The following is a 27449-nucleotide window of genomic DNA, read 5'->3' as shown; positions in this document are numbered from 1 at the left end:
GTGTAAAAACCACACTGAGTGGTGCTAAATCTCCTAACTACAAGCTGTTGCAGTTAATATGCCACTTCCTAGGAAATGTTTTTACTTGGCAAATTTTATTCTTTGGCCTACATGATCTAATGTTCTTTTTCATCCCACTTCAATAACATAAAGTAGGGTGAAGTTTGCAGTTTGGGGATAATTCAGTTTACTCACTTTATTGTAAAGTTAACAGTCTTATCTCCACTTGAGAGCCAGAAAAGGATGTTTGGGCTAGAAGTGGGGTTGGTCCTTTTGTGGCGCGGAAAGGGTGGCAGCAGAGAAAGAGATCGTATTGCGATGGGTGACAAGGTATTGTAGACACATGCAGGCACTTTTTTTATTCATACTTTTTGAAAGTTTCTTTTCAGAGAGTGTGTCAGCATGAACAGGGAAGGGGCAGGGAGAGAGGGAGAGAGAATCCCAGTCAGGCTCTGCACTGTCATCACAGAGCCTGATGTGGGGCTGGAACCCACCAATCATGAGATCATGACCTGAGCTGAAATCAAGTGTTGGACACTTAATGGACTGAGCCACCAGATGCCCCCACTTTTTTTTTTTTTTTAAACATGTTCAGCGTTTGTAACCTCTTCCTGGGTTTTGTGAATTCCCTAAAGAGGGAAAGTCAGTCTCTGTATGGAGACTAAAATTGCAAGGTGTTCACTTTTCCACCTCCCCTGTAGCTTTAAGCCTGAGATACTGGATAGAAAGTTTATTCCAGTAAATTGGCTGAATTGGTTGTGGTCTTTTGAGTGAGTATAGATATACTGGTAAGCAAACAGCAATATTCTTGAATTGGAATTAAAATTTCAGAAAGGTTTGGATGAATGAATGTCCTAAATCCAAAACTCCACTGACCCTCACTGAAAATGGAAAAACGCATTGGACGTCTGCTGCCTTGGCAGGTGATCCCTTAACTTCACTTCAAGGAGTTAGTTACTTTGCAAAAAGCAGCCTATCTGCTGTACAGCTACAATCCGTTATTGCCTGCAGGATAGAGAGTGAGATCCCAGCATGTCCTTGGAGACTAATGCAAAGTATAACCTGAAAGAATGTTTTTTTGATCATATATGCTAATGATGTGTGGAGTATACCTGTGGAAATAGACTATGTTGGATCTTGTAGGCATGTAATTCTAAATTGGGTTAAATTACTGATATGGGTACACTTGTACCCGAAATTCTGGCTCAGTTTGTCAGCTTAACAGTGGGATGTGGTTCTGTTTCCTTGATTGAAAGAAAAACTCAGGACTGGTCCATCTAAACTGGAGGTGAGATGCTAGAAATGCTGTGATACAATGTAGAGAAAAGGAAATCAAAGATTTAAAAGGGGGAATGTTGGAGAGGACGTAATATATGTGATCTGCTCACCCACTGTCTCACTATCCATCTCATGAGAGCCTGGTCAGCTCTGTCTACGGAGGCTTGGGAAATACAGTGGTGAGCAGAGCATCCGTGAGCGGTATGTCGATTGGCCAGGGATGCCTGTGGAAGATGATTATTCGCTGAACACTGTCCAGGGAGCAAAGTGTCAGAAACCTAGTTCCTGAACTGCTAGACCAGAAAGGTGGACATGGCTACAGTTACTGTAACAGGCAGCAGGGCCAACAGGCTGAGGAGTATAGTCCCACATACGGACTGTTTTGGGCCTTGGCTAATTCGTCCTGTGATCCAAAGGGCCAGAGTGGTCCTCCTTGATTTCTGTAACTCAAAACTGCAGGTCTGACTTGAGCCACTATAGTTACATGATACCTTAGCAATTTCCAGTCCTGATTTAATTCATACTCTCCGAGTGCTCTGCGAAAGGACCCTGCCAAAACATCACAAGGATGTAATATGTATCTTCCTCTTAGCCTCCTCCAAAGTAACCTGGGCCATTTGCCAGAGCAGTCACGCACTGAGGAAAGAAATTCCTAGACCTTTTGGGATTACTGAACTGGTCTTAAGTTCTAATTTCTGGAAACCAGAACATCACGCATTTATTCAGAGTGGAGTCTGATAATGAACTCGGGTGATAAATGGGGTTTTAACCCAAATCCACCACGTTGGCTCCCAACTCCATTTCTTCCTTCCTTCCTTCCATACACTCCCTTCTCGAGTGTATGGTTAGGGGAGCGACAAAAGCGACTAGCAGAGTCAACACACTGGCTTCCTGATGGTAGAGTAAAAACTGGTTTCCTGTCTTAGTCAAAATTTAATGGAGGAATTCAACTGATATTATTTTACAATACACTCAACATCTGCAGGCCCCAAACTACCACAGTTAATGGGGACAAGGTGCTAATGTAGCATTATTTGGAATTTTAAAAGTATTTCCTTTTTAGGTTGATACATTACCTTAATGGAGTTCCTACTTCCCACCATACCTTTCTTTGAAAATCTTCCTGTGTATGTGAAATTAAAACACAATGTAAGTTTTTAAATAATAGTAATTTCTATGTTTCCATATAAAATTTGGGCTCAACTTTATCACTGGTCAAAATATGTCATGCTGATAAGTATCTGGCAGAATTTGAGACTGATAATGGTCCAAGTGCTGGTTTGCCTTCTGGATTTATAGTAAGTTTTAAGTCTATCAACAAAAAAAGTAATAATTTTTATTTTTTTCTGTGCTCATCTGTAATAATTTTAACTGGCAAGAATTACAGGGGTTTTTTGGCCATTCTGGTAACTCACTTGCAGGTCACCTGTTTATTTTAAATATGATTATATTAATGGGAGAAAACACATCCTTCTAGGACTATGCTGTAATAACACAAAGAGATTATTTTTATTTCTGTGAATATACTTTGTTGATCTCACTCCCTGGATCTTTATATATGTCATGGGTGTGCTTTTTTTCTTACATAGTGTATTTTAAAACTTTTCAGTTATAACTTCTCCATTACCCAGGCTTTCTGCTTGGGTAAAAAGTTGCTTCCTCTAAGAAATACTTCATGGTATAAATATGGATTAAGTCCTTGAGACAAAAATCTAAACTTTGTAACAAATCCTTTTATCCAAACTTTTACATTCAAATGAAGCAAGAACAATATTTATTAATGGAGTTTCTACTAATTTTCATAGTCATGTTAGCCTGGGCTACTTATACAAAAAAATGAGCACATACACATACCAAAAACCAAGCAAATCTATCTGCCGTTCCCTCCATCCCCCCCAAAAACTTCACTTCATAAGTTTATAAGGTGGAGGTTTTACTTCTGAGAGGTAGCACAAACAAGCAAATGAATATTGTACGTGCATTAATTGAGGCACTTGAGATCACCCAATTTAATTTACAGCAAAAACTCTCCTCTTCAGAATTTCAGCGCTTGTGAACAACAATTAGAACAATTGTCTCAATTTACTTTGACAAAATCTTACTCTGATTTTAGTCATCTGACCTTAAACTTACAAGAAAAGTGTGTTTTTATCTCAGGCAAGTATTTAAATTCTCAAAAGCTAGTAATAAAAGATCAATGTGGAAAAAAAAGTAGGATTTCTGAAAATTGGGAACATAGCTTTGTAATTGTGAAGTAACATTAGTGATATGAAAGAGCATTGGTCTGTTCAGGGTAATTTAATGTGTAAACGGCTTCTGGCTTCATTTTGTGTGCTACAAACAGAAAGACATCAGTCTAAAGTAGACATGTGATTGAGAACAGTAAAGGATTCCATAAAGTACATAAAATTCCAAACACTTTGCAAGTGAAAGTTTTCTGAGTTACTAAATGGTAGGGTGATCTCAGTCATAAACTTGGCTTCGTACGAAATGTTTTCATTAAAATTTTAAGTTTTCTTTGCAGTAAGAAAAACCTGGAAAGCATAGCTCCCAAACTAGCTAAGTTAGAAACTGCTAATTTTCTGAATGAAAACAGCACTGTTTTTTATTTTTACCCACTGAATTAAAAGAATAGAAAAGGAACTACAGTTGGTAGAGAGAACTATCAGGCCATCTAGACAGACATCTGGAGTAAGTCTTCTCTCCATTTACCATCTTCTGCAACTGCTTGCTTCTGCTTTGTCATTCGCTGACATTTCAACCCTGTCGGCCACTGTATCCTCGGATGCTGGCTGGGCGTGGCCCTCCGACTGTCCTCCCGTGTACGTAGGAGTGCTGTACTTTAAAAGGATCGATTTAAACTGCATCAGAGGTGCATCTGTACGAACACCCATTGGGTCAAAATGAGTTCGGCTTACTCGAAAGCCTGCTTGAGAAAGATAGCACAAGAACTTTTTCAACCTGCAGGAAGGAAAGGAAACAAAAATGAGGTTCTGTATTTTTATGTAAATCACAATGTCATTAAAATATAAAAATACACATTTTGCCATTCACTGGTTGTCTTACTTTGGCATATTCATTCCTTTAATGCTGTGTCTGTGGATGTTGTAATAAAAGGGAGGATGTTCGGTACTGACATCAGTCTTTTGCCTTTTGGCTAAAGTTGTGATTGTTTCATTACCTTTTCTTTTTCCTGAAACACACATACACAAATCAGATAGAACACCTTAATAATGATTCTTTTTGGCCTGACATTTTCTACTCTGAAAGACTTAAATATTGATACATAAGAACGGCTGGCTTAGAGACTTTATTTTTAAAACTTAAATTTTACCTTATTCTAAAAAGAAAGAATGTAAAGACACCTCTGCTGAAGGCGGTGGCCTGGCTGAGGTTACACAACAAACAGGAGTAAAGTAATGCTCTTAAGTCCAGTGCTTACTGCGATACACCAGAATGTCCACTCACCCCGGCACAGTAAGAATAAAACATTGTAGGTGATTTGAACATTAAAAAATTAGTTAAAGATGCCAACTAAACATGACCGTTGGAAAGAGCATTTAGTAGTTATTAAACCACATATATTAAGAGAAGTTGAAGTTTTCTGGTCTCTGAAGATCAACACTAACATGTTGAGCAACTAAAAAAAAAAATCATAGCTTGTAGTTCTATTCCTTTGTCCCTGACATTTCAACCCTGTCGGCCACTGTATCCTCCCGTGCTGGCTGGACGTGGCCCTCCGACTGTCCTCCCGTGTAGGTAGAGGTCACGTTAGCCTGGGCTAGTTACAAAAAAATTGAGCACATATATACACTGAAAGCAAAACCAGTCTATCCCCTCCCCCTCCCACCAAAAACATAAAGCGGCAAGTTTTTACTTGTGAGACGTAGCACAAGGAAGCAACTGAATATGGTACGGGCTTTCACTGAGGCACTTGAGATCACCCAATTTAGTTTACGGCAAAAACTCTCTTCAGAATTTCAGTGCTTGTGAACAACTATTGCAACAATGGTTTCAATTTACTTTGACAAAAATTTACTCTGACTTTAGTCACCTGGCCTTAAACTTACACGAAAAATGTATTTCTATCTCAGGCAAGTATTTAAATTCTCAAAAGCTAGTAATAAAATATCAGTGTGGTAAGTAGTATTTCAGAAAATTGGGAACATATTTTAGCTTTGTAATTGTGAAATAACATTAGTGACATGAAAGGGCATTGTTCTGTGCCTCTGACTTAACACTATCTAGTTCTTTTTAAGTATTCAGAACACATTTAGAATCTAAGCTGTCTTTTAAAAAGCAAAGCAAAACCTTACACATTAAGACACTGACATTATAAATCTTAATCCTTGGATACAAATTTGTAATCCCTAATACAACCATCTTTTAAAGTGTGCCACATTTATGAAAGGCCATACAGTAAATTCTTAATAGCCAGAGAACAGGGTATTCTGACTACTTAATGGAATTGTGATATATGTTGATGAGAAAGTTTAAAAGAATTAGAATAAAATTGAATCTTTATAACTGTATCAAATATAATTTGAGCTTAGTTTGGTTCACATGGTTCTTCAAGGTCTTCTAGTTCTTTCAAGGGGATCACCAGATAAGATGTGAACAAGTACATGTTAATAGAAATTTTGAACTGTGCAAATGCCAGATAAACAAGCTTTATTATAATTATGTTGTCAGTATAACAGGATAAAGAAGCATTTTAAAGTAGGCCACCAAAGCAATCTCTTCCTGCCCTTCTATCTGCGTTTCTACACTAATACATACCAATTTATATATATGTGTGTGTGTGTGTGTGTGTATGTATATATATATATATATATATCAGGACACATACATACCTGGCGCAGTGTTATCTGCTGTGGTATCATCTGTAGTTTTAATAAACACACCACATTCTTCTAAAATAAAAACACAGGGATAACAATATTTTACAGAACAACTAAGCAACAATTCAAACTTTGAATAAAAGCTTCCTAAATTCTATACACACTGCTTTTATGAAATAGAGAAGATTCTGTGGTAAAAACGGGCTGCAAGAGAATGTCTAATAGACCCATCCTTGTGTCAATAGCTGGATAAAACTACAAAAGCCTATTTTACACCAGAGAAAAGACAAAAACAGTTATAATGAACAATAAGTGTACAGCTTATTGTTTCCATGGGTATTAGGAAAATTTTTGGCCACACTTTTCTTAGAATTACCTATGGTTTCTCTTTCTAGAAAGCAGGTATAGGGAAGTAAAATCACAACAGACTTTTAGTTCTTTTAATCTACTAAAATTAGAAATATATATATATATATATATCTTAATAAAATTGCTACTAATTTCAGGCCCTGAATATAAGTCACCTTGCTTGAGAGTTGAAGGCGTATGAGCTGAAAACTGACTTTGAGGAGTACATTCTGATTCAAAAATTAATGTCTTTATTAGGGTCTGAATGTCATCTAAACCATGATGAAGAGATTCAGAGAGCATTCTTTTCAGGAATCCAGTATTGAAAAGGGAACTTGACCTGAAAAATAAAGAAAATATAGAGAACTGGGTTGAGAAATGTCTATTAAAAATAAAAGTCTCCGGGCACCCAGGTGGCTCAGTTGGTTAATAAGCACTTGACTCCTGATTTTGCCTCAGGTCATGATCTTATGATGTGAGCAAGCCCGCATCAGGCTCTGCATGTTGAGTACCCTTTCTCTCCCTCTCTGCCCTCCACCTCACATGTTCTCTGTCAAAATAAATAAACTTTAAAAAAAAAGGAATGCCTCCATAATTTAATCACAACTAAATTTATAAAATGGAGTAAATGCTGAAATTTAAAAAGCTTATGGTTTATTATTTTTAATATTTATTTTTTTGGGGGGGGAGGGTGAGAGGGAGAGAGGGAGACAGAATCTGAAGCAGGCTCCAGGCTCTGAGTTGTCAGCACAGAGCCTGATGAGGGCTTGAACTCATGAACCATGAGATCATGACCTGAGCCGAAGTCAGATGCTTTACTGACTGAGCCACCCAGGCATCCCAAGAATTTATGGTTTAACTTAAAATTATTTTCTATTTTCCCACATCTTTTATCATATTATTTCCCTACGTTAGTGGGATTAGCCGTGGAAATTTCACTCACAGTAAATCAACAAAGAATTTATTGAGCACTCAGGTAAGGTGTATAAGAGTACAGCCCTGTGGTACATATGGGTGTGGAAGATACACCAAAGTATAAAAGCCAGTGTTTATCCTATAAAAGCCTATAAATCTAGATAGGACCTAGACAGGCACACAGTGTGATAGAGAAGTTTTCATAATGCATGTTCTGTCAGTAATAGTAAATCTTAATCCAATCTGTGTATGGCAAAGTGGAGTGGGACAGGGGAGGTATTGGAGAATTACAGGTGATAGTGATTTAGTTAAAAAGTGGCACAAGGTAAGTCTGATCTACTTCCCATTTGAGAATGACCTATAATGGACAAAATACGAGATTCCAAGTCAGATAAACCTGAATTCTCATACTGGCTCCACCACTTACTATCCATGTAATCTTGAGTAATTACTGCTCTTGAGTCTCCTATTCTTCATCATAAAATAGAAGATAAAACTTTTCACAGACTTATTATGGGAATTAATGAGATAGCACACACAAAATCCTAAGTATATCCTCAGTGAATGACAGCTATTACTATTAGGTTGGCAAATATATATGAAAAGATCTATGATTTTAAAGTGTCTAAAGAATGATCAATGTGAGATTTATAAATGGAATTTAGAAATTTGGGGTTGAAGCACTAAAAACTTCAAAGAGGACAGAATATGAACTGGATCTGGGGAAAGGGGAAGAGACTGCATGAGAGTAGAGACATGAACAATGGCTCTGAGTGAGGAAATATTTGCAGGTGAGTCCCATCTAAACAGCTTTACCTAAAAAAAAAAAGCATTTACTTTCTCATGCTCTTCTCACTTGAAACTAATTTCTTGAAGACCTCTTCCATCAGTTGACCCTTCTATAGTAAGTTATGGGGGCGCCTGGGTGGCTCAGTCAAAGAATCTGACTTCAGGTCACGATCTCACGGTCTGGGAGTTCAAGCCCTACGTCAGGTTCTGTGCTGACAGTTCAGAGCCTGAAGCCTACTTTGGATTCTGTGTCACCCTCTCTCTGGCCCCTCTGCTCCTACTCTGTCTCTGTCTGTCTCAAAAATAAACATTAAAAAAAAAGTTATGGTGATCATTTCATAATCACATCCTAGTTGTACAAACTGTCAGCTGAAAATAAGCCTCATTCTTACTATTCAGAAATGGATTGATCTAGTTTGCAGATAAGCCAGGCTCTCTTTGATCTGTCTCTTAGCAGTGTCACACACTTTTGAGAATAATGATATTGAAAAATCTGAAAGCAGAAAACACTAGGTTCTTAGGGCTAGAAGAGCTATAATTATTTGCCTAGACTTTAAAAAAAATTAAATTGAAATTTGTTCTTTTACCACACATAAATTAAATCAATACGTAAATCAATTTTGAATACTGATCTTCCTTAACATGATTCTTACAATGGAATTATGTCCCGAAAGATCCATTGTAAGTTGAAAATACCTTAAATTGAAAATGCATTTAATAGAACTAACCCCCGGAACATCATAGTGTAACCTAACCTACCTTAAACATTCTCTGGACATTTACATTAGCTAACAGTTGGGCAAAAGAAATCCAACACAAAGTCTATTTTATAATAAAGTTGACTATTTCATATAATTTACTGATTGTATTGAAGGTGAAGAAATTGAATGGTTGTTAAGCATACTGGTTGTTGATCCTCATGACCACGTGCCTGGCTGGGACCTGTGACTTTCTAGCATCATGGAGAGATCATATTGCATATTGCTAGCATGGGAAAACATCAAAACTCAAAATACACTTTCTATTGGATGTGTATTGCTTTTGCATCACTGTAGAGTCCAAAAATCCTAAGTCAGGGCGCCTGGGTGGCTCAGGTCGTGATCTCATGGTTCGTGGGTTCAAGCCCCACGTTGGCCTCTGTGCTGACAGCTCAGAGCCTGGAGCCTGCTTCAGATCCTGTGTCTCCCTTTCTCTCTGCCCCTCACCTGCTTGCTCTCTGTCTCAGTCTCTCAAAATAAACACATAAATAAAAATAAAACCAGGCATGGAGAGCACAAGTGAAAAAAATAAAATAAAAAATAAATAAATAAATACATTAAAAAAATCCTAAGTCACGGACCATCTGTATCTTACGCTTAAGCACATACCAGAGAGGTCCAAGTTCTATTGCTGTCTTTCCAGGCATGCTTCCGTGACAGTTACAGGGCAGCTGTCTATATGGGTTTTCTGTGAAAATATTATAAAAAGACAACTCAAAGGAGAAATGACAATGTAAATAGTAATTGTTATATTAATAATAATTTGCAGCTACTATATAATGAGGATCTACTATGTGCCAGGTATTATGCTAAGTATTTTAAATGCATTTAAAAAATGTAATCCTTACAACCCTTTGAAGTAGGTACTGTTAAAATCTCAATTATCCAGGTCAGAGAATTAAAGCTTAAGAGAGGTAATAGAAATCCATGTCAAATGGCTAATTAGAGGCATAACTTCTACTAGGTTTTAGTCACTATGCTCCATGAAATAATTTAAGTAGGAGAAAGTCCTTAGAAGTCCACAAGACACCTGTTTAAAATCAACTGACTGGGGTATAAATTACATGCAATAAAATTTACACACTATGTGAAAAGGTTGATGACTTTTAATAAATGTAACAAACATCCCATCAAAACAAAGGCATTTCTCATTTACTTCTCCTGCAGTTCCGAAGAAAACAAATTACTCCTTAGGCTTGATTCATATTCAGTCCCCCAAATATAGGTTAGAAGAATCTTAATTCAGTTTAAAGAACAATGTGAGACCTGATATAATCACAAAGAAATTGGGGAAGTACTAGCATTATTCTTTGTTTCCAAAAATGGGGCAATATTCTACTATGGACTATTCAGTTCACTTAAGCCCCAAAATCGTCATTTTAAATCAGACTCTCTCCAGCTAACTTTCCACAGGACATTCCTAGGTTATCATTCACTTTCTTAGAAATGGCCTGATCTGATCAATCATTTCTAGATAATCAGAACTCAGAATTTCAGTGGTAGGGCCATAAGTCTATAGCCCATTGCTATCTAATATCACTGTTATTCAATGAATTAAATGCCATAATGTGCAGATGTGAGATCTTATTTTAGATTTACTTGCAGGCTTCCCTCACTATTTTTATTAGACCTACTTTTCAGTATTAAAATTTAACTCTAAGCCTTATCATCAACATTAGATTTGTTGAGAACTATGTTCCAACATTACATGAATATATTCAAGAAGTCTTCCCTGGGACCATTAAATAACTAAATTATAAAACCTATAGGAAGTATTATCCAAATTAAGATAATTTATATTTACATTTCTGTCAGTTACACCCACTTACCACAGGCAGGCAGCAGCACACACATGAATTTTTATTAGTTTGTTTCTTGATGCATTTACAAAATACTCTATCATACCAACCTATGTCTTTTCCCAAGCCCCTTACCTAGGATTTCTAAATGCTAGGTCAGCAATAGTAAATTCTGTCTTTGATAGGTCAGGGCTATCATTTCAAGTTACTAGTAGCAAAAAAAATGAAGGGATAAAGGAAGAAAGAAAACTAGTATGCCTGTGTCATTAGTATATAGGTTGTGAGGACAATTCTAGACGAGGAATCAAAAAAAATATTTGGAGATTTCTATTTAAATGCAGTGGATTGAACATGTACTTTCTCTCTGTGATCTCAAAGCATTATTAAAATAAGGACAAAGGAATAAAAATCAAACTCAAGGATAAATAAAATGGGAGAGGAGGTAACAGATGATGATGAGAGAGGTCAATAAAATTTTAGAAGTGGAAATAAGGTACACCAGGGTATAACTGATTTAGCAGGTCAGAGGATGCTAAAGCCTAAGCGTGAAATAGGCAGACAGGCTACCAACAAAACAGCAAGCCCACTAGTGTGGGACTCCAGAAAGACCTGAAAATTGAACGTACTGATCATCTCAAAAGATGGGTATTCGGGGTACTGCAAAAAAGAGGTCTGGCTAAAAATTTTTTAATCAGTTCAATTAAGACCCCTGGATTTCCTTCTCTAATACCGACAATCGGGCTCTGTGCTTCCTCGTTCTAAAAGATGAAGTCAATCCTGGGTAAGGCTGAACCACTGAGGATCTGGAACCAGGGGCATCAGTCACAGTTGAGCATAAGGAGATATAAGAAAAGGAGGGTAAGATCTACCAAGTCTTGTTCCCCCCACATGGCTCCTAGAAGGCGAGTGGAAGATTCAAAGATTTTCCTAGAAAAAATTACCAATCCAAGAGAGAAGACCTAATACATTCATTGTCATTTGAGGGATCCCCTAGTGACAAGGCAAACCGGTACCTTCTCATAGTAAAATCCATCAGTATATAAGCCCTGATTCCAGTGTTTCCAAACAACTTTCAGTGAGGACAACCAAAGACCATCAGACATTTGAGACCTACCATGACAGAGAACCAAATTACAATAGAGAAAAACAGGAAACAGAAGAGCTAAAACAAAATAACACCAACAATAATACAAAACTAAACTAAAAAATCTATCCTTCCCTAAATATAAAATATATTCAACTATAACCAATATTATTAGGGCAGATTAGCTTTTGTATCTGTGAAACAAGAACAGGACACTATTAAAAAAGAAATAATAAGAAAATACGAAGTAGCTTAAAAAAAGACAAAATATGACCCATATTTAAAAAGGAGAGTTGGAAAATAACAATCAGGGATATCTATAAAGTAGAACTAAATGCCAAAGAAATGAATAGTAGACTTGTTTAAAAAATTAGAGGATCAATCTAAAAGATCCACTATATAGCTAAAATGATTTCCTGGAGGAGAGAAGAGAGAATTTGAGAAAAAAATTATCAAGAAAAAAATAGCAAAAAATAGATACATAGATCAATGAAACAAAATAGCCCAGAAATAAACTCACAATTACATGGTTAATCTATGACAAAGGAGGCAAGAATATACAATAAAGTCATGATCTCACGGTTTGTGGGTTCGAGCCCCGCGTCGGGCTCTGTGCTGACAGCTAGCTCAGAGCCTGGAGCCTGTTTCCGATTCTGTATCTCCCTCTCTCTGTGACCCCTGCTCATGCTGTCTCTTTCTCTCTCAGAAATTAAAAAAAAAAAAATGGTGCTGGAAAAACTTGACATCTGTATATAAAAGAATGAAACTGAACCACCTTCTTACACCACACACAAAAATAAACACAAAATGGATTAAAGACTTAAATGTGAGACCTGAAACCATCTCTCTTCCTGAAAGAGAGCACAGGCAGTAATTTCTATGACACTGGCTGTAGCAACAGTTTTCTAGATATGTCTCCTGGGGTGAGAAAAACAAAAGCAAAAATAAACTATTCGGACTGTATCAAAATAAAAAGCTTTTGCATACCAAAGGAAACAACCAACAAAACAAAAATTCAGCCTACTGAATTGGAGAAGATATTTATAAACAATATATCCAATAAAGGGTTAATATCCAAAATACAGACAGAACTTACACAACTCAACACCAAAAAAACAAGTTGAATATAAAATGGGCAGAAGACCTGAAGACATTTTTCCAAAGAGGATATACAAGTGGCCAACAGACACGTGAAAAGATGTTCAACATCACTAACCATCAGGGAAACAGAAATCAAAACCATAATGAGATACAACCTCACACCTGTCAGAATGGTTAAAATCATAAAGATAAGAAATAAGTGTTGACCAAGATATGGAAAAACAGGAACCTATGTATGGTTGGTGGGAATGTAAATTAGTATAGTCAGTCTGGGAAACAGTATAGAAGTTCCTCCCAAAATTAAAAGTAGAAATACCATAGGTTCCAATAATTCCACTACGAGGTACTTACCTAAAGAGTACAAAATCACTAATTTGAAAGGATATACGCATCTCTGTTTACTACAGTATTTACAACAGCTAAATTATGGAAAATAGCCAGCCAAAGTATCCATCGATAGATAAGTGGATAAGGAAAATGTGGTGTATATATATGTGGATATATGTCTCCATATCTCTATACATAATGGAACATTACACAGGCATAAAAGAGGACAACACTGGAGCATTTGAGATAACCTGGATGGGCCTAGAGGGTGTTCTGCCAAGTGAAAGAAGCCAGACTGAGAAAGACAAATACCATATGATTCCACTCAAAAAAGCCCCAGAAATAAATAAACAAACAAAAAGCAGAGTCAGACCTACAAATGCAGAGAAAATCAGATGGTTGCTGGAGGGGAGGGGATAGGAGGTTTGGCAAAATGTGTGAAGGGCGGAGGGCAATACAGGCCTCCAGGCCTTCAGTTATGGAGTGAATAAGTCACAGGAATAAAAAGTACAGCATAACGAATACAATCAGTGATACTGTGATGGTGATGCACTGGAACAGACGGGAGCTATACTTGTGACATAATGTATAAATTTGTCAAGTCACCAAGTTGTACACCTGAAGCTGATACAGCATTGTATGCCAACTATATTCAAAAAAGAAAAATTAAAAAAAAGAAAATGTGATACATATATAATAGAATATTATTCAGACACAAAAGAGTAAAATCCTGCAATTTGTGACATGAATGAATCTTAAGGATATGATGCTAAATGAAATCAGAGAAAGAAAGAACTTTATGATCTCATTTATATGTGATATCTAAAAAAGTTAAACTCTAGAAAAGAGTAGATTGGTGTTTGCCAAGACCTGGGGGTAAGGCTGGGGCGCCTGGGTGGCTTAGTCGGTTAGGCGTCCGACTTTCGCTTAGGTCATGATCTCGCGGTTCGTGGGTTCGAGCCCCGCGTCGGGCTCTGTGCTGACTGCCAGCTCAGAGCCTGGAGCCTGTTTCAGTCTGTGACTCCCTCTCTCTCTGACCCTCCCCTGCTCACACTGTCTCTCTCTCTTTCCTAGAAATAAATAAAACATTAAAAAAAAAAAAAAAAAAAAGACCTGGGGGTAAGGGAAATGAAGAGATGTTATTAAGAGGCTACAAACTCTCATTTATAAAGATGAAGAAGTTCTGGGGATTTAATAGCGTACAATGTGATGACTGTAATTAACAATGCTATACTATATGACTGAAATTTGCTAAGAGAGTAGACCTTAAATGTTCATGTCATACACACACACACACACACACACACACACACACACAAAGGTAACTGTGAGGTGGTGCAAGTGTTAACTGATCTTATTGTGGTAATCAGTTCACTGTATACATATATGAAATCATTGATACACATTGTATACCTTAAAGTTACACAGATTTTGTTAATTATATCTGAATAAAACTGGAAAAAAATGTAAGTTCAAAAGGAAGGATCTCACCTCTGAAAAGGAAAGAAGGAAAGAAAAGAAAAAAGAAAAGAGTCACCTGGGTGGCTCAGTCAGTTAAGTGTCCGACTCTTGATTTCGGCTCAGGTCATGATCTCACAGTTCATGGGATCAAGCCCTGCGCCAGGCTCTGCACTAACAGCATGGAGCCTGTTTGGGATTCTCTCCTACCCCTCCCCTGCTCACGAGCATATGTGCTCTCCCTCTCTCTCTCTCTCTCTCTCTCTCTCCCTGTCAAAGATAACTAAATAAACGTTTAAAAGAGAAAAAAATTTCCCAGTGCTGGGAAGATGGAGTAAGAGAGATGTTAAGCTTACTTCATCCCATGGCTACAACTAGGTAACACACACATCACAAATAACCCAGAAAATGACCTGAAGCCTAGAAGAACAAGCTCCACAACTAAAGGTAGAGAAGAGGCCACACTGAAGAGGGTAGGAAGAGCAGAAGTGCAGTGGGGAGCAAAACAGACAGCGTCGCCATCCGCGGAGGGGAGAGGAACACATGACTACACCTGGAAGCTCAGGGAAGACACATACCCATACGTCTGGCTTTGAAAGTGAGAGGCTGGATTTCATGAGTTCTTACAACCAGCAGGACTTAAAGCCTGGAATTTCAATAATGGGCTTGGTTCTGGGGGAGCCTGCAGGGCAACAGGAAGTGGAGTCCCTGCCTTTAAAGACAGCATGACAAAAAAACCCATGGAGATTCAGTGTAGAAGCAGCAATTTGAAAATGCCTGGGACATGGGGGAGAGAGAGAGCAGTTTACTCATTTTGGATCATGATAAGGGACTCACTTTGTATAAGGGACTTCTCCAGGGACAAAGAGCTGTCAGGCACCATCTCCTGCCCCACCCCCCAGCATGAACACATGGCTATGTGGAAACCAGTAACATTCACTACCTGACTTGCTTACACCACACCATGACCCCTCCAGCCGGGCCTGTCTGAGTCCCAGGCTGCAGATACCCTCCCCTAGAAGACCTGTACAAACCTTGCCAATACCAGGTCACCCAACCCATATGTTTTGTGGGGCCTCAGTCTCAGTGGCAGTGGCTGCACAGGCCTTTTGGAAGCCTCATGTAACCTGTTAAAATTGTGTACCCCACCCATACAACCCTGGGTCCCTACAGGTCTCATTTTGCAAGCACACTACCATGCACCTTGTTAAAACTGCACACCCCAACCTGGCTGGGGATCAAACATTGCCCATAACAGGCAAATAGAGTCTCTGTGGACAATTAGACCGAAGGAAAACGCAGCCGTGACATAAGAGCAGGGTGTGCAACACACACAGAAGACAACCCTGAAGCACCAGGCTCCATGAAGGAGGCATTACACTGCAGGGCACTATAGGACCTCTTCCTCATAAGGCCATTACTTCCAAGAGCAGGAAATCTAGCTGACTTTTCTAACACAGAAACACACATAGAGTTAGACAAAATGAGGAGACAGAGGAATATGTCCCAAATCAAAGAAAAGAATAAAACCACAGCAGGAGATTTACACAAACAGATAAAAGTAACATACTTGACAGAGAATTAAAAATAATGATCATAATCACTAGTCTTGAAAAAACTGTGAAGGACATCAGTGAGACCCTTAACAGAGAGATAAAAAAAGAACCAATCAGATAAGAAGAACATAATAAGTGGAAATAAAATATACACTAGATGGCTAGAGTAAGCAAAGGCACAAATTAGCGACCTGGAAAACAGTAATAGAAAGTAATCTAGCCCAACTGATGAGAGAAAAATAATATTGCAAAATGAGAACACACTTAGGGAACTTAGCAACTCCATCAATCACAACAGCATTTACATTACAGGGATTGCATAAGAAGAGGAGAAAAAGGGGCAGAAAATTTATTTGAAGAAAAAACAGTGGAAAACTCCCTAATCTGGGAAAAGAAGACAGATATCCAGATCCAGGTGGCACAAAATCAATCCAAGGAGGTCCACACTAATACACACAATAATTTCAATGGCAAAAAGTAGTGATAAAGAGGATTTTTAAAGCAGCAAGAGCAAAGAAGAAAGTGCATACAAAGGAAACCCCATAAACCTATCAGTGGGTTTTTCAGCAGAAGCTCTGCAAACCAGAAGAGAGTGGCATGACATATTTAAAGTGCTGAAAGGAGCAGCACTTTAAATGGGTGGCTTAGTCAGTGGCTCTTGATTTCAGCTCAGGTCATGACCACTCAGTTCGTGAGACCAAGCCCTGCATCGGGCTCCATGCTGATAGCATAGAGTCCGCATGGGATTCTCTCTCTCCCTCTATCGCTGCCCCTCCCATGATTGCACTCTCTTCATCTCTCTCAAAACAAATAAATAAACTTAAAAAACAACAACAACAACAAGACCCTTGGGGCACCGGGGCGGCTCACTTAAGCGTCCAACTTCAGCTCAGGTCATGATCTCACACTTTGTGAGCTTGAGCCCCACACTGGGCTCTGTGGTGATCTCTCAGAGCCTAAAGCCTGCTTCAGATTCTGTGTCTCCCTCTCTTTCTGCCCTCCCCAACTCACGCTCTCACTTTCCTTATAAAATAAATAAACATTAAAAATATTTAAATTAAAAAAAAAAAAAGGGGGGAGTGCCTGGGTGGCTCAGTCAGTTATGTGTCAGACTTCGGATCAGGTCATGATCTCACAGTTTGTGAGTTCGAGCCGCGCGTCTGTGCTGAGAGCTCAGAGCCTGGAACGTGCTTTGGATTCTGTCTCTCCTTCTCTCTGCCTCCCCCCTCTCACGCTCTGTCTCTCTCTCTTTCTCAAAAATAAACATTAAAAAAAATAATAAAAGAGGGGCGTTTGGGTGGTTCAGTCAGTTGAGCGCCTGACTTCGGCTCAGGTCATGATCTTGTGAGCTAAAGCCCCATGTCGAGCTCTTTGCTAACAGCTCAGAGCCTGGAGCCTGCCTCAGATTCTGTATCTCCCTCTCTCTCTTCTCCTTATCCCCTCACATTCTGTCTCTCTCTCAAAAACAAGCATTAAAAAAATGTTTTTAAAAGAGAAAAAATGAATACTAGCATAGATAACTGGTTTATCTAGATACTGGTTATCTAATGTAGCCAAGAGAAAAGGCAGAAAGGACAAGTATTAAAAATTTTTTAAATGAGAATATAACCACAGAAACCAAGAAAATTAAAAAGAACCAATGAATACTACTTGGCTCAACTCTATGTAAATAATTTCGAAAAGCAACAGCTAAAACTGTTCCCAACCACTGAAAAACAGGGCAAAGTTCCAAATTCTAAAACCCAACCAAAATTACACTAAAAAGGAAAACTATACACCATCTCATTTATGAATATTAAAAAAAATTTTTTTTAAATTAGCAAATTGGGGCCCCTGGGTAGCTCAGTCGGTTAAGCATCCAACTCTTGATCTCAGCTCAGGTCATGATCTCACAGTTTGTGAGTTCTAGCCCTACACAGAGTTCTGCACTGATAGCATGGAGCCTGCTTGCTATTCTCTCTCTCTTTCTCTCTCTCTCTCTCTCTCTCTCCCTCTCTTTCTGTCCGTCCCCTGCTGTCTCTCACTCTCTCTCTCAAAATAAATAAACTTTAAAAAAATTAGCAAATAGAATCCATCTTTTTTGTTTATATATTCACTTTTAAGAGAGTGCGAGCGGGGGAGGGGCAGCGAGCTAGGGAGACTGTGAACCTGCAGCAGGTTCCCTGCTGTCAGTGCAGAGCCCAACGCTCTGAGCCGCCCAGGTGCCCTGCAAAGAAAATCCATCTAGAGAAAAATACTTCCTGGCAGAGTAGTTTATTTCAGAAAGTCAGAATCGTGCAATATTGGGAAATTTTATTACAATTACTCAAATCAGTAGACCTAAGGAGAAATACCACATAATTATCTCCACAGATGCTGACATACGTGCCAAAATTCAACATCTTGCTAAAATACAATAAAATTGGAGGGGCATCTGGGTGGCTCAGTCGGTTGGGCGTCCGACTTTGGCTCAGGTCATGATCTCACGGTTCGTGGGTTTGATCCCCATGTCGGGCTCTGTGCTGACAGCTCAGAGCCAGGGGCCTGCTTCAGATTCTGTGTGTCTCTCTCTTTCTGACCCTCTCCTGCTCACGCTGTCTCGCTCTCTCTCCCTCTCTCTCTCAGAAATAAATAAAACATTTAAAAAAAATTTTTTTTAATACAATAAAATTGGAAACAAAGGACACTTTCTTGACATGATAAACAATAGGTATCTCATGCTTGAATCATAAAGCACCACAGAGACTAAAGAACTAAAGAAACAATGATGGGATGGCTTCCAGTCTCACTATCAATTATCCCTGCAGCAAAAATACTTGCACAAATGAAAAGCATACTAGGTTATTAGGAACCTTGAAAAGCACAATGGTATCTATCCTCTTTAATGCAATCAAAATAACACTAAAAACTAGATGCCAACACAAGTAATAAAATGAGAAAAAATATTTGCAATGCCTGTCGCAGGGGTTAAACTCTAATATCTAAGGAATTCTTAAAAATCCATACTAAAACACACGAAGACTCTAATAGAAAATAATGGGCAACTGTTTCTATGCCCCAGAAAAGCAAAGCAGAAACAACAAAAGCCTCATCTTTTTCTTTGATCCCCATGCCTGGCATATAGTAGAGGCTCAGTAAATGTTTACTGAATGAAATTTATAACTGATGGTTTTTATATTCAGCCAGAAACATAATTATTTTTTATAAAATTAAATTAATGATTTGAAACACCCTAGACAAAGAGGTAATCTGACTTATGTTCCTAAAATTAGTGACAGTGGAATCTAAGTTATTTCTAGATGTTTCAACAGAGGGCAAGGCTAGAGAGCATACTGAATACAGCATGAGTAAATAACTTTAATAAACTCACACGCATGTCTTGTCTGTTGATGAAAGGAAATCCAGTATAGGAAATAAAGTTAGCACTGTAATCTTTAAAATCAAAGGACAACAACATGTGTAGTTAGGGATGTGATAAAAGACTTATTCATTGGAGGCTTATACATAAACACGGTATACAGTCAAGAGAAGCTTGAATTTACCTTCTACCATATTACCATCCTTCTGAAAAATTCTCTCTTCACACCACTGACAATGGATCAGGTACTGAATCTTCTTGGCCGTTTCATCTGCAGAAGTAGGCCCCCTCAAAACTCTCACAACAACCAACACAAAATGTTCCAAAGCCACTGCAAACAGTACTTCAATGCCTTTGTTACATCGGGCGGCAGCTCTGCAAAAAATTTCTAAGTTATTCTGGGGGTTTATTGTGTTTCTTTGTTTGGCATTTTTATGTTGACAATATTAACCTGGACAGTAGACTACGGATGGGTTATGGGAAAATAAGGAAAATTCAATTCTTAGTAGCAGTCTTTTTAAAAGATCATTACCGTAACTGTTACACAAATTGAAACACAGGAAATAAAGGATGCTTGACAGACTCTTCAGCAACTAGACATTTTCCATTATGGTATCCTTTCAACAGACTATATTCTTGGGGCGCCTGGGTGGCTCAGTCTGTTAAGCGTCTGACTTTAGCTCAGGTCATCATCTCACCATTCGTGAGTTTGAGTCCCACACCGGGCTCTCTGCTGTCAGCGCAGAGCCCATTTAGGATCCTCCGTCCCTCCCCTGCTCACGCTCGCCCAAAAATCAGCATTAAAAAATGACTACATTCTCTGATTTTCAGTGTCACTTTGTTTCTTGTCATCACCACCACCCTTCTTTCTTTTTATCTATTTTTTTCTTTAAAAGCTGCTTCTAAACAGTTTGATTACTGAGTACTGATTACATGCAGGACAGTATACCAGATGCTGAATGTTCAGTAAAAAATGAATAGGCACAGTTTTTGACACTGTTAATTTTAGACTTTTGGGTCAAATTCTAACCGATACATCATTTATGTACTTAGTTTTCCCTATGTAATTATATGGGAACTAAATTAAATTTAGTTCATGTGTATTAATTTCAATTTGTTGATGTTACATTATAAACATTTTTAAGTATACACACTACTAGGTCCTTGGTAGGTATACAAACTGAATATTAGAGTGTTCAGTTAATAGGGAATAACCCCAACGGTCTATGAAGTTTAATAATTATTATGCTGAGGTAGGAATTTCAATCTAACTGCTGTGAAACTAGTGTTGAGGCTAGTGAATGAGCTGGCCAATCCTGTATCACCTATGCTCTCAGTGTCGATTTAGATTATATTGTTATATTCTTCTTCTAGCACAATTTTCTGAATAAAATGGGTGCTCAAAGAAGTCTTCCTTGCTTTGTTTAAAAATCCTGATGAAAGACAGAACTTTTTGCTTTGTAGGTATGATCATTTTGCAGAATCAAGTACATAAGCCATAATTTCTAAAATTTATTTTTGCTTTTTCTTTTCATGGTGGTATCCCCCACTGACCCTACATGGTTAAAATAACTGATTTGAAGTTAACTTTAATTTTTATCTCTTCTTTATTACTAATTTTAGTAAAATTTTTAATTGGAGAGTAAACTATTATAGACACAAAGCTTTTAAATCAAATTATAACAGATACGACATAAGATTACCAAGCAAAGCAAGATCAGACATGAGTGCAGAATTTGTACCCTTCGCACTGTTAGCAATAGTAGCTCTATCACACCCCCAAACATACGAGGCGCGTTGTCATTGTGGTACCTTGCCACGGCAGCTACAACAATTCTGGCTGCCAGTTCCTTGTAATATTCAGTTCGGACAATATTACAGCCGTAGTGACGCCGGGCAACATGTTGTGCCTTAGCATATAAAGAGCTGATATCTGTAGAAGTCACAGACACTATGCCAAGGTTTCTTATATTTCTGAATGCAGAATCTAGATAGTTCACTGATGTTCCAAAAGGGTCTAGGTGTCTAAAATTAGAAAGAATTAGAGAGAATTAGAAAGAATACAAATATATTTTTAAAATCATACTCATAATCAAAATGCTACCATTGTCATTATGCCTAATGATAAAATTCTATGGATTCAAAAGTACAAATCTATCTTAAATACAGAATCCTGTTTTTAAGTTATATAAGAAAATGCTCATATGATATGTTAGACATATAAAAATCTATCAGGTTTAGAGGAAAACTGTCATGCTTAGGAATTTTATTTCACATACTAGAAAATGTTCTTACTGCTTTCCTTAGGCCAAAGGCAAAAAACTGTATTAACTCAAATAAACAATAACCGTCTTAATGTTTAACCCCTCAAACTCCCCAAAAAATCCAGGCCAGTTTTGAAAGTGACACAGCAAAGTTTTTTCACTTACATGAAATCAAAGGATCTCAAATGCATCAGTACATTGGCATCCATTTTGGTCACCTTAATGTTACCAAGCTTTTCTTCTCCTTCTTCAAGAATATCATCACTCTCTTCCTTTTCCTTACTGTCTACCACCACTTTCAACTTGTTTAAATGGCAATTTTCCTGAATCAGTGTCACAGAGTTCTCATTCAAGTCATTAATTGTAACCTTAACTGCATTTCCGAGATGTTTTGCCCATTGTAATCCCATTATCCCTTAGGAAGAATTTGAAGGAAAATTAATTTTAAATTGTAGTGATTAAAGAATAAAAACAGCATATAAAGTATATGTTCTTTTATAAAAACAAAAACAAATTGTTTAAAAATCTTATTATCATACATAACTTTTTCTACTTGCTCACTGCAAAGCCTCTGAAGAAAAGTTACCACACAAAAAACATGTCTGACGGATTTCCAATAAAAACTCTTCCAAAACTTTTCTATAACCCCGATTCAAATAGAATTTTTGTTTGTTCTTTATTCTGGGGAATAGGTTTTCTTTTTTAAAATTTCTTAAAATGGAATGCTTTTTTTCAAACTAAATCTTACAAAGAAAGCCAATATACAATGTGAATAAGCGTGCAGTTACTCTGCTTGGTTGATGGGAAGCTGGAACTCCTCCTACTGCTAAAGTTTACCTAATGCACCAAAATAGGGAAACAACTTTACTGGACCAATATTTTTCAAACACTGCGCAACAGCATCACTGTGAATTGAAGAGAACAACTTTTGTGTATCTTAGCAAAAGATCAAGAATTCAGACCAAGAAAGCTCTTCTTATAGGTTCTCTATTCCTACTGGATTGGAGGCAGCAGGGACATTCATTACAAAGTGGGAGAGGGTGACACAGGCCCAGCCACTGTGGATTAGAAAACCCCCATGTACTAAAAGTATTGACCAGCTTCTCCATACATGCGCCTTCATAAATGTAAATATTTAACAGCTACTATGCACCATGGTCTTTACAAAAATTTTCATATTCTCCTAACAATCTTGTAAAATAAGTTCTAATATTCACATTTTAGAATGGGGAAGCATGCAGACTGACTGCTCTGAACTGACTTAAATTTACAAAGGAACATTAAAGGAAAGGACTGCAAAGATCTTCCTCAGACATTAGCTTTAATGATTTCAGGTGAAAAAGGAATAGTTCATTTCAGCTTTATTTACAATAGCCAAGACATGGAAACAACCTGTGTCCATTGATGGATAAAGAAAATGTGATACACACACACACACACACACACACACACACCACTCACAATAAAATACTATTCAGCCATAAAAAAAAAGGAAATTCTGCCATTAGTGACATCATGGATGGACTGTGGGAGCACTATGTTAAGTGTAATAAGTCAGAGAGAAAAAAACAAACACTGTATGATTTCACTTACATGTGGAATCTAAAAACACCAAACTCAGAAACAGAGATCAGATTTGTGGTTGCCAGAGTGGGGGATAGAGGGTGGAGGAATTGGGTGAAGGTGGTCAAGAGTCCAAAGAAGACAAATGGCCAAGAGACATATGAAAACGTGCTCAACATCACTAACCATGAGTAAAATGCAAATAAAAACGAACTATCACCCTTACACCTGTTAAGAATGGCTAGAGTCAAAAAAATCAAGATAAGTGTTGGTGAGGATGCAGAGAAAAAGAAGCGCTCATGTACTGTTGGTAGGAATGTAAACTGCTGCAGTCACTGTGGGAAACAGTACGGAGATTCTTAAAAAAAGTAATAGAATTACCGTATGAGCCAGTAATTCCACTACTGACTATTTACCCAAAGAAAATGTAAACACATTCAAAAAAATATACGCATGCATCCCTGTTTATTGTGGCATTATTTACAATAGTTAAGATATAAAAGCAACCCAAGTATCCACTGATAGAATAAAGGAGATGGGGTATATGCACAATGGAATATCTTTCAGCCATGAAAAAGAGTGAGATATTGCCATCTACCAACAACACAGATGGACCCAGAGAGTATAATGCTAAGTGGAATAGGAAAAGATAAATACCAGGATTTCACTCATATGCAGAATTTAAGAAACAAAACAAACAAAGGGGGAAAAAAGAGACAAAACAATAGACTCTTAAATACAGAGAACAAATTGGTAGTTGCCAGAAGGGATGTGGATGAGGGAATGAGTGAAATAGACAAAATGTAAAAAAAAAAAAGGAAAAAGACAAAAGGGAAGATATAAGGGAAGATGCTGGAAACTAAATTCAGAAACGTAGGTTGGGATCAGATTATGCAAGATATTAAATTCCTTTTAACCACTACTTTTCCCTGCGAAGAGGAAATGAAAAGGAGAGCTAACTCACACTTTCATCCATTTATTACAAGCTTCCCAATATCCTTTAAGAACAAAGACTTGGATTAGGTACACGTGGCTTCTTAGAAACTTTCCACTCTTCCATGATCTTTTCTTCACTGTTAGGTTCTTTTAGGAAAATGTTTCAGTCTTTAAAATTTCACCTTCCCTACTGCCTAATGACTAGGTAGTTTATCATATCACAAAAAAAAGAGAGACAACCAAACATCAAATACTTCCTGGCTGCAGTAAACAAGTATTCTTGGAAAAAAAAAAAAAAAAAAATCCTATCTGAATCTGCTCAAACCTGAAGATCCAACTACCAACGTACAGAGATACTAGATAAAGAAACAGGTTTTATGAACTATGAAGATACCATCAGCAAAAATCTAGACTCTGGAAAAGACGATAGACATATAGACAAGCTGTATGTCAATAAATAATTATCACACATACAAACAAAATGATAGAAATGAATACAGAGCAAAAAGAGACTTAGAATCTCAAGCAATGAAAAAATGCATTGTCTTCATCTGAATTCCTACTTGATTGTTTTAAAAACTGTGAGATAATCAGGCATATCTAAACATTTGATGATATCGAAAGAATTATTCTTAAATTTTTTAGGTGTGATAATGGTATCATGGTTTTATTGTTGTAACATCCTTATCTTTTAGAGGTCCAACTGAAATATTTACAGATAAAATGATGTGTTTGTGATCTGTTTCAAAGTAATGGGGAGGAAGGCTGGTGGAAGGAGGAATGAGGGAAAGTGCATGAGATATACAAGAAGCTTAAGTTGATAATTTTTGAAGTGAGTGACAGATATACAAGAATTCATTTACTATACTTTCTTTTTTGTTGTTGTTTTGGGTTTTTTTGGTTTTTTTTACAAATAGTTTATTGTCAAGTTGGTTTCCATATAACACCCAGTGCTCATCCCCACAAGTGCCCTCCTCCATGCACATCTCCCCCCTCCCCCCCGACACCCATCAGTCCTCAGTTTGTTTCATTTATTATACTTCCTACTTTTGTACATATTGGAACTTTTCCACAATAAAAATATTTACCTGGGGTCTTTAATTTTTATTAAAAAATTCTGCTAGAAATAATATCCATGTAAATTTTCCAAGAAAAGATACTGTATAAATCTGATAATTAAAGTGGCGAATCCAAGGCAAACCATGAGAGACTCTTGAATGCTGACAAAAACTGAGGACTGATGGATGTGGGGGGGAGGAGGGGATGGGCATGGAGGAGGGCACTTTGGGGATGAGCACTGAGTGTTATGTAGAAACTAATTTGACAATAAACTATTTGTAAAAAAAAAATAATAATAAAAATAAAAATAAATAAAAAAAAAAATAAAGTGGCGAATCCAAGAAAAGCTTTATAACTTACCAGTGGCTCCAAAGGCATCTAGACATTCCAAAGGTTTTCGTTCCTTGGCCAAAGCAGCCAATGTACAGAATATTAGCTGCCTAGAAAAAAAGTATAATAATCAGAAATAATCTTATGGCATCATGGCTACATCACTCTAGATTTTAAGAATACTGAGAATTGGGGTTCCTATTTACTATATAAACTATTTTGAAAGAAGATGTAGTAACATATTTCTTACCTAGTAGTACAAGAACTAAACATGTTTCAAATTAAACTATAATCTAATTGGGTTCTATAAACAAGCATTCATCATGAGTAATAGTTTCATAAATAAAACTTGCCCACAAAAGCACCAACCTGTTCAGTAATTATATAAAGCCAGGCCTATTTTACTGAGAAAGAAATTAGTTTAGTAGGAAAAAAGAAAACAATCATTCTGAGGAAATACTAATAAAATAAATGATTTTCATTCCGGACACAGTCTTAAATTTCAGTATATTAGAACATAAAAAGGAGGTCACATTTGTAATCATTTCAAATATCCCATAACCCTTTTTTCAACTCATCTTACCGATTTAGTTTCATTTTGGGATTAAAATAGGAATCTGTTTTTTGAGGTATAGAATAGTTAGGACAAACTTGTACATCTGTGTCTGCCTCTTTCAAAATTTCATTAGGTGGTTTAGCTGCTGAAGCTACGGTGAAAAGACAAAAAAAGATTTCCAGTGAAATACAAAATAATTCTAAATATCTAAAAACAATATACATTAAAAAGTAACTTTTCTTTACAATACTTTGTTAATGTAATCAATTGGTCAGATATCAAACAGAAAAACTGATCAAAGCTGATCTGTTCAGTACTGTCTCTAGGAAAGAGTAGCATTCAGTTACGCATTTGGTCAATTAAATTTAAAATCTTATCTACCTAGAACATCAATACATCTGTATTATGAAATCCAGTTAAGAACAATCAACCTAACATAAAACCTTTATAAAAATTCTAAAATGCCTTTATTATTCATCAAACACTATGCTGCATGTACATACATTGGCTGTTAAACATATCATACTGTGGTATAACTTATAAAATTAGTATCTCTGTACAGTTTCATTCCATTAGTTATCATGGATGACTAAAAATCACTATACTTCCTGAGCATGCTAGATTTCAGAACACTTATTTTTTTAAACGTTTATTTCTTTTTGAGAGAGACAGAGATACACACAGAGCGCGAGCAGGGGAGGGGCAGAGAGGGAGACACAGAATCTGAAACAAGCTCCAGGCTCTGAGCTGTCAGCACAGAGCCAGATGCGGGACTCAAACCCATGAACTGTGAGATCATGGCCTGAGCTGAAGTCACTTTAACCAACTGAGCCACCCAGGCACCCCTTCAGAAGGCTTTCTTTTTTTTCTTTAATTTTTTTAAAAATGTTTTTTACTTATTTTTGAGAGAGAGATAAAGACAGTGTGAGCAGTGGAGGATCAGAGAGAGAGGGAATTACAAAATCCGAAGACAGGCTCCAGGCTCTGAGCTAGCTGTCAGCACAGAGCCCAACATGGGGCTCGAACCTGCTAACCGTGAGATCATGACCCGAGCCGAAGTCGGATGCTTAACCAACTGAGCCACCCAGGCGGCCTAGAAGGGGCTTTCTTATAATTACAATTTTAAATCATAAATTACATTCAAATGGGT

At 37.4% G+C, this 27449-nt stretch overlaps 1 protein-coding gene across 1 annotated transcript in view; it reads right to left on the bottom strand.

The window, feature by feature from the left end:
• Positions 1 to 2991: 2991 nt before the first annotated feature.
• Positions 2992 to 27449, bottom strand: part of TRMT1L (tRNA methyltransferase 1 like) — a 37728-nt gene continuing 13270 nt past the window's right edge. Inside the window, exons 6-15 of the mRNA XM_039256615.1 lie at positions 26327 to 26450; positions 25774 to 25853; positions 22021 to 22270; positions 21404 to 21616; positions 19776 to 19966; positions 9539 to 9617; positions 6644 to 6807; positions 6132 to 6191; positions 4345 to 4471; positions 2992 to 4239 (exon numbers count right to left, since the gene is read on the bottom strand). Of these exons, the coding sequence (XP_039112546.1) occupies positions 3987 to 4239; positions 4345 to 4471; positions 6132 to 6191; positions 6644 to 6807; positions 9539 to 9617; positions 19776 to 19966; positions 21404 to 21616; positions 22021 to 22270; positions 25774 to 25853; positions 26327 to 26450 (1541 nt within the window). The 3' untranslated portion in view covers positions 2992 to 3986. The remainder of the gene's footprint in view (positions 4240 to 4344; positions 4472 to 6131; positions 6192 to 6643; positions 6808 to 9538; positions 9618 to 19775; positions 19967 to 21403; positions 21617 to 22020; positions 22271 to 25773; positions 25854 to 26326; positions 26451 to 27449) is intronic.

Source organism: Hyaena hyaena, unplaced genomic scaffold (genome assembly GCF_003009895.1).
Source record: "Hyaena hyaena isolate Hyena2069 unplaced genomic scaffold, ASM300989v1 scaffold_580, whole genome shotgun sequence".
Classification (NCBI taxonomy): Eukaryota; Metazoa; Chordata; class Mammalia; order Carnivora; family Hyaenidae; genus Hyaena; species Hyaena hyaena.
This window is presented reverse-complemented; position numbering and strand designations above follow the sequence as displayed.